Source organism: Salvelinus namaycush, chromosome 28 (genome assembly GCF_016432855.1).
Source record: "Salvelinus namaycush isolate Seneca chromosome 28, SaNama_1.0, whole genome shotgun sequence".
In the NCBI taxonomy this organism is placed as follows: Eukaryota; Metazoa; Chordata; class Actinopteri; order Salmoniformes; family Salmonidae; genus Salvelinus; species Salvelinus namaycush.
In genome coordinates this window covers 39,814,792-39,828,396 of record NC_052334.1, presented here as the reverse complement: position 1 = coordinate 39,828,396, position 13,605 = coordinate 39,814,792, and the positions used below count along the sequence as shown (strand labels likewise).

The 13,605-nt window shown below is 44.0% G+C and overlaps 1 protein-coding gene across 3 annotated transcripts in view; it reads left to right on the top strand.

Moving 5' to 3' along the window:
* LOC120023564 (ribosomal protein S6 kinase alpha-1) overlaps positions 1 to 13,253 on the top strand; it is a 139,746-nt gene extending 126,493 nt beyond the window's left edge. For 2 of the 3 annotated variants that reach the window (XM_038967596.1, XM_038967594.1), the window contains 8 exons: positions 2,828 to 2,953; positions 3,356 to 3,445; positions 3,613 to 3,771; positions 4,126 to 4,287; positions 5,738 to 5,814; positions 5,972 to 6,089; positions 6,678 to 6,815; positions 11,314 to 13,253. In XM_038967596.1, coding sequence (XP_038823524.1) covers positions 2,828 to 2,953; positions 3,356 to 3,445; positions 3,613 to 3,771; positions 4,126 to 4,287; positions 5,738 to 5,814; positions 5,972 to 6,089; positions 6,678 to 6,815; positions 11,314 to 11,436 — 993 coding nt within the window. In that variant the 3' untranslated portion in view covers positions 11,437 to 13,253. The remainder of the gene's footprint in view (positions 1 to 2,827; positions 2,954 to 3,355; positions 3,446 to 3,612; positions 3,772 to 4,125; positions 4,288 to 5,737; positions 5,815 to 5,971; positions 6,090 to 6,677; positions 6,816 to 11,313) is intronic. The other variant, XM_038967597.1, reaches the window with a different exon arrangement.
* The last annotated feature ends 352 nt before the right edge of the window (positions 13,254 to 13,605 follow it).

The window sequence follows — 13,605 nt, the reverse complement described above, 5'->3', positions numbered from 1 at the left end:
ATGCTTAAGACACCGGCCATCCTATAATCTAAGCTTGATGCCCTCAATCTCGCACAAATGATCAATGAACCTACCAGGTACAACCCCAAACCTGTAAACACGGGCACCCTCATAGATATCATCCTAACCAAACTGCCCTCCAAATACTCCTCTGCTGTCTTCAACCAGGATCTCAGCGATCACTGCCTCATTGCCTGCGTCCGTAATGGGTCTGCGGTCAAACGACCACCCCTCATCACTGTCAAACGCTCCCTAAAACACTTCAGCGAGCAGGCCTTTCTAATCGACCTGGCCCGGGTGTCCTGGAACGATATTGACCTCATTCCGTCAGTAGAGGATGCCTGGTTATTCTTTAAAAGTGCTTTCCTCACCATCTTAAATAAGCATGCCCCATTCTCAAAATGTAGAACCAGGAACAGATATAGCCCTTGGTTCACTCCAGACCTGACCAGCACAAAACATGCTGTGGCGTACTGCATTAGCATCAAATAGCACCCGCAATATGCAACTTTTCAGGGAAGTTAGGAACCAATATACACAGGCAGTTAGGAAAGCAAAGGCTAGCTTTTTCAAACAGAAATTTGCATCCTGTAGCACAAACTCCCAAAAGTTCTGGGACGCTGTAAAGTCCATGGAGAACAAGAGCACCCCCTCCCAGCTGCCCACTGCAATGAGGCTAGGAAACACTGTCACCACCGATAAATCCGCGATAATTGAGAATTTCAATAAGCATTTTTCTATGGCTGGCCATGCTTTCCACCTGGCTACCCCTACCCCGGTCAACAGCCCTGCGCCCCCCCACAGCAACTTGCCCAAGCCTCCCCGTTTCTCCTTCACCCAAATCCAGATAGCTGATGTTCTGAAAGAGCTGCAAAATCTGGACCCCTACAAATCAACAGGGCTAGACAATCTGGACCCTCTCTTTCTAAAATTATACGCCGAAATTGTTACAACCCCTATTACTAGCCTGTTCAACCTCTTTCGTATCGTCTGAGATCCCCAAAGATTGGAAAGGTGCCGCGGTCATCCCTCTCTTCAAAGGGGGAGACACTCTAGACCCAAACTGCTACAGACCTATATCTATCCCTCCCTGCCTTTCTAAGGTCTTCGAAAGCCAAGTTAAACAGATCACCGACCATTTCGAATCCCACTGTACCTTCTCCGCTATGCAATCTGGTTTCCGAGCTGGTCATGGGTGCACCTCAGCCACGCTCAAGGTCCTAAACGATATCATAACCGCCATCGATAAGAGACAATACTGTGCAGCTGTATTCATCGACCTGGCCAAGGCTTTCGACTGTCAATCACCACATTCTTATCGGCAAACTCAACAGCCTTGGTTTCTCAAATGACTGCCTTGCCTGGTTCACCAACTACTTCTCAGATAGTGTTCAGTGTATCAAATCGGAGGGCCTGTTGTCCGGACCTCTGGCAGTCTCTATGGGGGTGCCACAGGGTTCAATCCTCGGTCGCCTCTTTTCTCTGTATTTATCAATGATGTCGCTCTTGCTGCTGGTGATTCTCTGATCCACCTCTACACAGACGACACCATTCTGTATACTTCTGGCCCTTCTTTTGGACACTGTTAACAACCCTCCAGACGAGTTTCAATGCCATACAACTCTCCTTCCGTGGCCTCCAACTGCTCTTAAATGCAAGTAAAACTGAATGCATGCTCTTCAACCGATCGCTGCCCACACCTGCCCACCCGTCCAGCATCACTACTCTGGATGGTTCTGACTTAGAATATGTGGACAACTACAAATACCTAGGTGTCTAGTTAGACTGTAAACTCTCCTTCTAGACTCACATTAAGCATCTCCAATCCAAAATTAAATCTAGAATCAGCTTCCTATTTCGCAACAAAGCATCCTTCACTCATGCTGCCAAACATACCCTCGTAAAACTGACTATCCTACCGATCCTTGACTTCGGCGATGTAATTTACAAAATAGCCTCCCAACACTCTACTCAGCAAATTGGATGCAGTCTATCACAGTGCCACCCGTTTTGTCACCAAAGCCCCATATACTACCCACCACTGCGACCTGTATGCTCTCGTTGGCTGGCCCTCGCTTCATATTCGTCGCCAAACCCACTGGCTCCAGGTCATCTATACGTCTTTGCTAGGTAAAGCCCGCCTTATCTCAGCTCACTGGTCACCAGCAGCACCCACCCGTAGCACGCGCTCCAGCAGGTGTATTTCACTGGTCACCCCCAAAGCCAATTCCTACTTTGGCCGCCTTTCCTTCCAGTTCTCTGCTGCCAATGACTGGAACGAACTGCAAAAATCACTGAAGCTGGAGACTCATATCTCCCTCACTAGCTTTAAGCACCAGCTGTCAGAGCAGCTCACAGATCACTGCACCTGTACATAGCTCATCTGTAAATAGCCCATCCAACTACCTCATCCCCATACTGTTATTTATTTTGCTCCTTTGCACCCCAGTATCTCTACTTGCACACTCATCTTCTGCACATCTATCACTCCAGTGTTTAATTACTATATTGTAATTATTTCGCCAATATGGCCTATTTATTGCCTTACCTCCCTTATCCTACCTCATTTGCAACACTGTATATAGACTTTTGCTATTGTATTATTGACTGTAAGTTTGTTTATTCCATGTGTAACTCTGTTGTTTGTGTCGCACTGCTTTGCTTTATCTTGGCCAGGTCGCAGTTGTAAATGAGAACTTGTTCTCAACTAGCCTACCTGTTTAAATAAAGGTGAAATAAAAGAATATATAAAAAAATAAACTGTGTGTGTGAGATGCTGTAACCGATACAGTAGCACTCATTTCCCTATGTTTTCTGTTTGCTGCAGCAACTCCATGGGAAGAACCTGTTGTTCAGCGATGGCTACGTGCTGAAGGAAGACATCGGCATGGGCTCCTTCTCTGTCTGCAAGCGCTGCGTCCACAAAGCCACCAACACCGAGTACGCCGCCAAGGTCAGAACACGCACAGACACACACACACACACACTTCTCTGTCTGCAAGACCCGCGTCCCCAAAGCCACCAACACAGAGTACCCCGCCAAGGTACCAAAACATACCAGCCTCCCTCTCTCTGGGTGTATATCCTGAAATATCAAGCAAATCACTCTCCCCAGTCCCACACGTTTTATTCGTCCATCTTGTTGGGTGCTGAATCATTGTGAATACAGTAATTGGACATAACTCTCTAAAATATACATTTTGAACAATTTATGTTGAGTAAGTTATTCAGATCTGTCTTTTTGAAGAGTGCTGTTCTAATCCTTTCATATCTCTTGTCTCGCACCGTCTCAATCACAATGGTTTCATAATGGGGCGTTTATAATGGCGCCTGTTGTATTATTGTGCTCTACCAGGTGATTGACAAGACCATGACGGACCCCTCAGAGGAGATCGAGATCCTGCTGCGATACGGCCAGCACCCCAACATCATCACCCTGAAGGATGTGAGTGTACACTGACACACACACACACACACACACACACACACACACACGATCATCACCCTGAAGGATGTGAGCACACACACAATCATCACCCGGAAGGAAGTGAGTACACGCACACACACCAGCACAGACTGAATCATCCTTCATGTGTTCCTTCCATCCGTCAGGTGTATGACAATGGGAAGCAGGTGTATCTGGTGACAGAGCTGATGCGAGGCGGGGAGCTGCTGGACCGGATCCTCAAACAGAAGTTCTTCTCAGAGCGCGAGGCCAGCTCCGTGCTCCACACCATCACCAAGACTGTCGAATACCTCCACGCACAGGGGGTGAGACAACGCTCTACACACATACTGTAACATACTGCTGAATATGGGCTTGAATGAACTTTGTCTTAACAAGAGTTTCTAGATATTCCTTTATCCTTTTTCCTATGTTGTAATATTCTTACTTTAAACAAATATTTATGTCACAGTATTAACTCGAGGCAAATAATGTACAACCAACATCGTATCTCCAAAAAGTCCATTAGAAGTCAAATGTTGAAGTAACAGTTGAAGATTTATTTTTGTGTTAACATTTGACCCTTACTAAGTTGTCTTTCAATCCTCTCTCCTTCTCCCGCTTCACCTCTACCTCTCCTCCCCCTCCGTTCCTCATTTCTCCACCTCCCTTCTCTCCAGGTGGTCCACAGGGACCTGAAGCCCAGTAACATCCTGTATGTAGATGAGTTGGGGAACCCCGAGTCAATCAGGATCTGTGACTTTGGTTTCGCCAAGCAGCTAAGAGCTGACAACGGCCTGCTCATGACCCCCTGCTATACTGCTAACTTCGTAGCCCCGGAGGTAAGGCCCGGGACTGTGTGTGTGAGGACGATTATGATTAATACCTGTATACCACACATTAGGAACACCTTCCTAATATTGAGTTGCACCCCCCTTTTGCCCTCAGAACAGCCTCAATTAGTCGGGGCATCGATGCTGGCATTGTTCACTCCAATGCTTCCCACAGTTGTCGATTTGGCTGGATGTCCTTTGGGTGGTGGACTATTCTTGATATACACAGGAAACTGTTGTGTGAAAAACCCAGCAGTGTTGTAGTTCTTGACACAAACCAGTGCGCCTGGCTGTGGCGGTCATGACATTTTGTCAGCCGGTTATTGTCATGCAAACATCTGCCGGTCTCACGGTAATTTACCGTTAATGAACGTAAACACCTTTAGCGTCTCCAGGCCTCCACGCATACAAGCCGCTGGTGCATCTACATTTTTAAAAAGTATAATAAATCAATTGAACATACAATAAATCCATTATTTATTTTAGTCAGGTCTAAAGAGACATTAAGAAAGTGTATTTTATTCGAAGAGCTTAGGAGTCGGCCAACTGTATGTTATCAGGCTGTAAGGCTTGTTATTTTAGCAGACGAGATATGCCATTATTTTACATTATATGATTTTCTATTAAGAAGAATATAATTGAACAAAATAGAAAGGATATTTTTCCCATTTCGGAGTGAGAATGCACATATGAAGTGGCTATGTTGAGCGTAAGAGTAATAATTTGAAACGGGTCCTATAGCCTACGCTAGATTTAGAGTTGCTTGGCAACTTTAGTTGTGAATGATACAAACCATAGAAATCAAAAGATACACTATATATACAAAAGTATGTGGACACCCCTTCAAATTAGTGAATTTGGCTATTTCAGCCATACCAGTTGCTGACAGGTGTATAAAAATGGATCACACAGCCATGCAATTTCCATAGACAAACATTGGCAGTAGAATGGCCTTACTGAAGAGGTCAGTGACTTTCAATGTGGGACTGTCATAGGATGCCACCTTTCCAACAAGTCAGTTCGTCAAATTTCTGCCATGCTAGAGCTGCCCCGGTCAACTGTAAGTGCTGTTACTGGGAAGTGGAAATGTCTAGGAGCAGCAATGGCTCAGTTGCGAAGTGGTAGGCCACACAAACTCACAGAACGGGACAGCCCCTCTGAATGACACACATACACAATCCATGCCTCAATTGTCTCCAGGCTTAAAACTCCTCCTTTAACCTGTCTCCTCCCCTTCATCTACACTGATTGAAGTGGATTTAACAATTGACATCAATAAGGGATCATAGCTTTCACCTGGTCAGTCTGTCCTGGAAAGAGCAGGTGTTCTTAATGTTTTGTATGCTCAGTGTAGCGTCCTTGTCAAATTCTAGAGCGTATAGCCTTTGGGCGTATAGCTTTACCCCGGTGATGCACGATAGCCAACATTGTGACTTATTGCTCTATCTGTGTGTTCCAGGTGTTGAAGCGTCAGGGCTATGACGAGGGCTGTGATGTTTGGAGTCTGGGTGTCTTGCTGTACACCATGCTGGCTGGGTGAGGAACACACACACACTACATACCACTCATACATCTGTGCACTATATTCCACTCCGTAGGGCATCTACATCCAACAAAATGTAATCGTGTCACTCGCGTGCATACACACTCTCTCATATGACTTGTCCCATGTGCTCCCTCCCTCCCCCTTCAGCTTCACTCCATTTGCCAACGGGCCCGAGGACACTCCAGATGAGATCCTGAGCAGGATAGGAAGCGGTCACTTCACCCTGACCGGAGGCAACTGGGACGCCGTGTCGGACGCAGCCAAGGTACAGTAGGACTGACTGGGAGACTTGAAGTGAAACAATAGTGGTTTAGTTTGGATTTCAAGGATAGAGGTGTACAGTATATAATGACACAAACCCATCAATCCGGCCTCCCGAGTGGTGCAGCGCTTGAGGCGTCACTACCTACCCAGGTTTGATCCCAGACTGTGTCATAATTGGCCGTGACCGGGAGACCCATAAGGCGTTGCACAATTGGCCCAGCGTCGTCCTGGTTAGACGAGCGTTTGGCCTTCAGGGATTTCCTTGTCCCATCGCGCGGTAGTGGCGTGCCGGGCGCCTGCTAGCCGACTTTGGTCGCAAGCTGGATGGTGTTTTCTCCGACACATTGGTGCGGCTGGCTTCCGGAATAGCGAGCAGTGTTTCAAGAAGCAGTGCGGCTTGGCAGGGTCGTGTTTCGGAGGATGCATGGCTCACGACCTTCGCCTCTCCCGAGTCCGTAGGGGATTTGCAGCGATTGGACAAGACTGTAACTACCAATTGGATCACGAAATTGGGGAGAAAAAGGGGTAAAAGTACAACAACATCAAACTATTAATTTCTTCCTTCCTGCTGTGTGTTCTTTCTCTATAGGACCTGGTGTCTAAGATGCTCCACGTGGACCCCCACCAGCGGCTGACGGCCATGCAGGTCCTCAAGCACCCCTGGATCGTCCAGAGGGACAAGCTATCCAACAGCCAGCTGCAGCACCAGGACGCCAAGCTGGTCAAGGTACTGGATTGATACTATAATGTACACTATGCTGTGCCCACTGGGAAATCCAGGGTTGGGAGTCAACTCCGTTCTTGTTCACATGGTGAATTTCTATTTCTATTGGACACAGCTGACAATGCCATTACAGTCCCGAAAAGTATATTCCGGAATAAAGCAATGTGACCAAACTTTTTATTTTAAAGGTATATTTTATGCTTTATTGGATAGAGGAGAGACAATGGGAAAGATGGATAGAGAGTGTGCTAAAGTGGTCGTGGGCCAGATTCGAACCCATGCTGCAGCGGTATATGTGATCCGGAGGCAGCGGTTTAGTCCGTTAGGTCACCCTAGGCCATAGGTCACCCTAATTTTGTAGTGCCTGCAGCGCTTTATTTGGAAATCGGGAGGTGACGGAACAAAAAGTGGGCACGAGGGGGTCGTGACCTGGGAAGCTCTGAGGTACCGGAACACAAGAGAAGAAAAAAATAACCTTTATGATACAGCATTGCATGCATGTCATGGCATTTGCGTGGTGACATTGAGTAGAATAGATGCACTTACAGAATTTGCACACATGGGTCAAAAATATATTGTAGCCTTTTATAAAAACATTTCATGTCATTTTACTTAACTGGAAACTTTAGTGAAATATTTTTTAATACCACACAAATTATCGAAATGACAGGCTACTTTGACACTGAAATACAAAACAGCCTTGTCTTGAATGCAACAAATAGCGGAGACAAAATATTGTACAATATGAGGAGGAAATTATAGTCCTAATCAAGTTCAAGTGTCACTCACCAGTGATGCTGTTCGCTCAATAGGCCTACAGTTGAAGTCGGAAGTTTACATACACTTAGGTTGGAGTCATTGACCCGTTTTTCAACCACTCCACAAATTTCTTGTTCACAAACTATAGTTTTGGCAAGTCGGTTAGGACATCTACTTTGTGCATGACACAAGTCATTTTTCCAACAATAGTTTACAGACAGATTATTTCACTTATAACTCACTGTATCACAATTCCTGTGGGTCAGAAGTTTATTAAGTTGACTGTGCCTTTAAACAGCTTGGAAAATTCCAGAAAACGATGTCATGGCTTCTGATTGGCTAATTGACATCATTTGAGTCAATTGGAGGTGTGCCTGTGGATGTATTTCAAGGCTACCTTCAAACTCAGTGCCTCTTTGCTTGACATCATGGGAAAATCAAAAGAAATCAGCCAAGACCTCAGAAAAAAAATAGTAGACCTCCACAAGTCTGGTTCATCCTTGGGAGCAACTTCCAAACGCCCGAAGGTACCACGTTCATCTGTACAAACAATAGTACGCAAGTATAAACACAATGGGACCACTCAGCCGTCATACCGCTCAGGAAGGAGACGCGTTCTGTCTCCTAGAGATGAACGTACGTTGGTGCAAAAAGTGCAAATCAATCCCAGAACAACCACAAAGGACCTTGTGAAGATGCTGGAGGAAACAGGTACAAAAGTATCTATATCCACAGTAAAACGAGTCCTATAATCGACATAACCTGAAAGGCCGCTCAGCAAGGAAGAAGCCACTGCTCCAAAACCGGCATAAAAAAAAGTCAGACTACGGTTTGCAACTGCACATGGGGACAAAGATCATACAAAGCCCTGCCTTCAATCCTATAGAAAATTTGTGGGCAGAACTGAAAAAGCATGTGCGATCAAGGAGGCCTACAAACCTGACTGTTACACCAGCTCTGTCAGGAGGACTGGGCCAAAATTCACCCAACTTATTGTGGGAAGCTTGTGGAAGGCTACCCGAAACCTTTGATCCAAGTAAAACAATTTAAAGGCAATGTTACCAAATACTAATTGACCGTATGTAAATTTCTGACCCACTGGGAATGTGATGAAATAAATAATTCTCTCTGCTATTATTCTGACATTTCACATTCTTAAAATAGTAGTGATCCTAACTGACCTAAGACGGGGAATTTTTACTAGGATTAAATGTCAGGAATTGTTAAACTGAGTTTAAATGTATTTGGCAAAGGTGTATGTAAACTTCCGACTTCAACTGTATTTGGGAATTTATAAAATATGTTGGGAGCCTACAAACATACACGTCTAATTTTCAGCAGGAGCCATTTGCTTTCCAACCCGTGCTTTTCCCACAATTGTATTCAAAATATTGCAAAAGGCCTGTTTTGGCAGCTGTTCAGACGGCCACAACTCAACAATCAGTTGATTGATAGCCTATTTGCAGCGTGTTACCAACTGTAGGCTATGCCTTGTGATTGGGCTACATTATACAATCCACAGCTATTTATTTCTAGCAATGTCTATCAGAGCAGAGAGTGGGAGAGGGATCATAGAAATGTAATTTCATTCTAGTTCAATGAGATCTACAGGCGCTTTTCTCTCTCACCAAACCAACGGCCACGCATTGGTCTCTAGACTTCAATGTTGCACAAACCTAATCCCTGGCCTGGCCCAACCGTAATCATTTCTCAGAATATCAGGCGCGGGCTGGAAATACGTTTTCACTTGACATTTGGGATCATTAAAGAGGAGGCATCTTAATACACTCTAATTGCTTTTATTCAAATTGCCTTCTCTTTCAAGTTAAAGCTGCAATATGTAACTTTTTGGGAGACCTGACCAAATTCACACAGAAATGTGAGTTATAGATTTGTCATTCTCATTTAAAGCGAGACATATTCTATGTGGGCTATTTCTATGCTTCCCAATATTAAATTTAGTTTTTTGTGTCTTTATTTTCAGTTTTGAACACCAACTTCAAACAGCTAAAAATACATTTCACATCGGTTTAGATGGCAAAATGATTCTCTACGCTGTACTAGAATTTTAGAAGCCAGGAAATGGCAGAGCGATTTCTGCATAGTGCACCTAAATTATCTTTCATGTCACAAGTTGTACCGGATCCGGTCAAATAGGTTCCGGAATGCAACTGTCTTAGAGGTGCCAGATCCTGTGTGTGAATGCAACTGGACCTTCTTATGGCTGCAATCCCGTCACCGGGATCGATATGACAGCAGCCAGTGACAGTGCAGGGCGCCAAATTCAAAAAACAGAAATCTCATAATTAAAATTCCTCAGACATTCATGTGTCTTATATCATTTTAAAGGTAATCTTGTTGTTAATCCCACCAAAGTGTCCGATTTCAAATAGGCTTTTCAGCGAAAGCACTACAAACGATTATGTTAGGTCACCACAAAACCACAATAAGCACAGCCATTTTTCAAGTGAAATATAGCAGTCACAAAAACCAGAAATAGAGATAAAATGAATCACTAACCTTTGATTATCTTCATCAGATGACACTCATAGGACTTCATGTTCCACAATACATGCATGTTTTGTTTGATAAAGTTCATATTTATAAAATAATCTGAGTTTACATTGGCGCGTTAGATTCACTAGTTGCAAAAACATCAAGTGATTTTGCATAGCCACATCTTTTCAACAGAAATACTCATCATAAATGTAGATGATAATACAAGTTATACACATGGAATTATAGATATACCTCTCCTTAATGCAACCGCTGTGTCAATTCTTAAAAAAACTTTACAGAAGAATAAACCATGCAATAATCTGAGACGGAGCTCAGAACAATAGCCAAATTAGCTGCCATGTTGGACTCAACAGAAACCAGAAAATACATGATAAATGTTTCCTTACCTTTGATGAACTTCATCAGAATGCAGTCCTAGGAATCCCAGGTCCACAATAAATGCTTGATTTGTTCGATAATGTCCGTTATTTGTCCAATTAGCTACTTTCGAATTGTTTACCAAACGCCCTAACCAAAGTCTCAAAGCGCGTCCACTATAACGTGACGAAATGTCCAAAAGTTCCGTTACAGTCAGTAGAAACATGTCAAACGATATACTGAATCAATCTTTAGAATGTTGTTAACATACATCTTGAATAACGTTCCAACCGGAGAATTACATCGACTTCAATTGACCGATGGAACGGAGCTCACTCACGTGAACGCGCCAGTTCAATGCGTGGGCACCTCATGGAAGTGATTACTAATTCCTGTCTCCTTCGGCCCCCCTTCACATTAGTCATCAGACGAAGTTCTATTGACTGTTGACATCTAGTGGAAGCCGTAGGAAGTGAAAACCCATCCATATCTCTCTGTATTTTCAATGAGAGCTTGGTTGAAAATCTGGCACCCCCAGAAAATATCCAAACAGGAAGTGGAACTTCTCAGGTTTTTGCCTGCCATATGAGTTCTGTTATACTCACAGACATAATTCAAACAGTTTTAGAAACTTCAGAGTGTGTTCTATCCAATACTAATAATAATATGCATATATTAGCAACTATGATATAGGAGCAGGCCGTTTACTCTGGGCACCTCTGTGCACCTTTCATCCAAGCTACTCAATACTGCCCCTTCAGCCATAAGAAGTTACAGATGCCAGATCCTGTGTGTGAATGCAACTGTAACTGTTTGTCCTCCAAACTGATATCTTGACATTGCACTACCTCTTCTCTTCTGACAGGGGGCGATGGCGGCCACCTACTCGGCCTTGAAGAGCTCCCAGCCCACGCCGGAGCTGAAGCCCATCGAGTCTTCGTTCCTGGCCCAGCGACGTGTCAAGAAGCTCCCCTCCACCTCTCTGTAGAACCATGTAGACCCCCAGACTCTAGCTAGAACACCCCCAGTCAGTCAGTACAGCAGTAAGTCACGGGACTGAAGAGACAACCTCAGTTTAACCAGCCAAGGACCACTGACTGTACTCTGCTGTAGTCACCTCCCCCTGCCGGTGATATCAGTCGTCTCAGTTTCCTCCTCGATAGGTGTGGTCACTGGCTGTCAATCACACCTGGACTAGTGACAGGACATGACTGGGGATAAGGAGGCAGTGGGGTAGCGGCAGGTTTTGACTAATGTGTTCGCAGTATATTTTGGATAAGAGTTGTGTGCGAGCCTTGAGTTTGCGAGACAACCTGCTACCACAGAGGACGTGGATGACCGCTGTTGATGTTTTGGTAGTGTTTCTGTTCTGCTGTCGTTTTGATTGGCTCTCCGCTCAGCATCACTGTGATTGGCTGCGGCTCAGCTCTCTGCACGTCCGTCTTTCTGTATGTCTGTTTGGTGTGTCGTTCTCGCTCCAGTTGATTAGCTTTACGTAGTAGTAGGCTACTGCCAAATTGATTTGTTTCTTGTTTTTCCCATTGGGAAAGCTTGAAGGGACTATGGCACAAAATGAGATCAGTTCATTGCTATCATTCTCCTATTTTGTAATGACCATTAAAATTAAAAAATATTTTGCCATAAATGAGACTATACCAGAAGTAGCAATTCTGGGTAATGTAGTCGCCGCTAATGTTTTTTTCCCAAGCTGAGTGTCTCACTGTCCATTTGCATGACTTACAGTGAGTCCAGTCCTAGGGAAAGTTGCAGGAAGTTGTTTGCATGGTATGGTCCAGTGTGGCGTCATGTCGCTTTGTCCTTCTCTTATCTACACTTTTCTTGGTGACCTTGCCGATTCTGAGAAAGAAAAGAAAATAAGATTGGAGATATGTCCAAATATTTTTATTGTAAAAAAATTAAAAATGAATAAGAGTATCTGTAATGCCCTAAACAAGTTGGCATGTTGAAATCTATATTCCGTTTTTTCCCCATTTGTGTTTTCTTCTTGGATATGCATATTTTGAATGCTTGTCTGTCTTGTGTTCACTTTTGTTGTTGCCTGTTATGTTTTGTTGTTCGGTCCAAAGAAAGTGGTGATTACATTTTGTAAAAGGTATGTCGAGCGCACGCTGTTGGAGCGTCCACGATGGACTCTTTCCCACAATCCTCCTCTGTTTCAATGTTAAGTATGGTGAGATTGATTGTCGAAACGATTGTACTGAGCACTCAAATGCACTCTCTTAAAGTCACTGTAAAGCATTGGTTTTCATCTTCTACTCAAACAATATTGTTTGGGCTTTTCTGATTTGAAATTGCCTGTCTGCTGGTTTTAATCAGGCCTTATAAGTGAATGGCCACAGGTTATTTTTTGTCTCCTGTTCAGTTTGACTCTACTACAAGGGTAAAGGTCTTTAAACACTATTGTGCCAACCTGAACCAAGCTGCGCCGGCTCTGCTATTTTAACCAGGCCAGCTCAGTACAGCTTGGTTTGGCTCGGCAGTGTGAAAAGTCCTGGACTTCCATCAAGTAAATAATCATAATAACTTCTGGACAAAATGATCATTGTATTATTTGCTGTATTGGAATAGTACACATTTGTGGCTAAGTTTAAGTAGCTTGTAAGGTAACTTGACCTACAGCATACTTTAGATCCCGTAAGCTTCTTTAGGCTTGACCCTTGACTTTTAGATATCTGAAGCATATCTGTCGAAAGGAGGTTTATGGGTCGGGATGGGGTACAGGGGGTATTTCTGCCATTGCAGCAGTGGGGATTCGGGCCTATAGGGTGTTAAAATGAGATTCCTTTCTATTAAAAAAAGTATCTGCGCTGATCAGACTGCTTTGTCTCTTATTGTCTGCATGTATGCGTACATTAATAATAATATAATACAAATAACAGGGTTGCACTCAATTCAGGAATTGAACATGTTCTTTTATTAGTCTGTCAGTGTCTATATTTTCATACACTTTATGGACCACCTTTAAGTGTAGTGAGTGTTCCTTTAAAACACCTAGGGAACAGTGTGTTACGCAAGCAGAAAAACACCGCATCTCACTGCTTGTCTGCAGCACATGTAGGGGGTACACTTTCATGTACTTCCCAAATGTCCTCCAATGCACTGACTAGCTCCTGTGATGGACCTCTGCTGCAGGCAC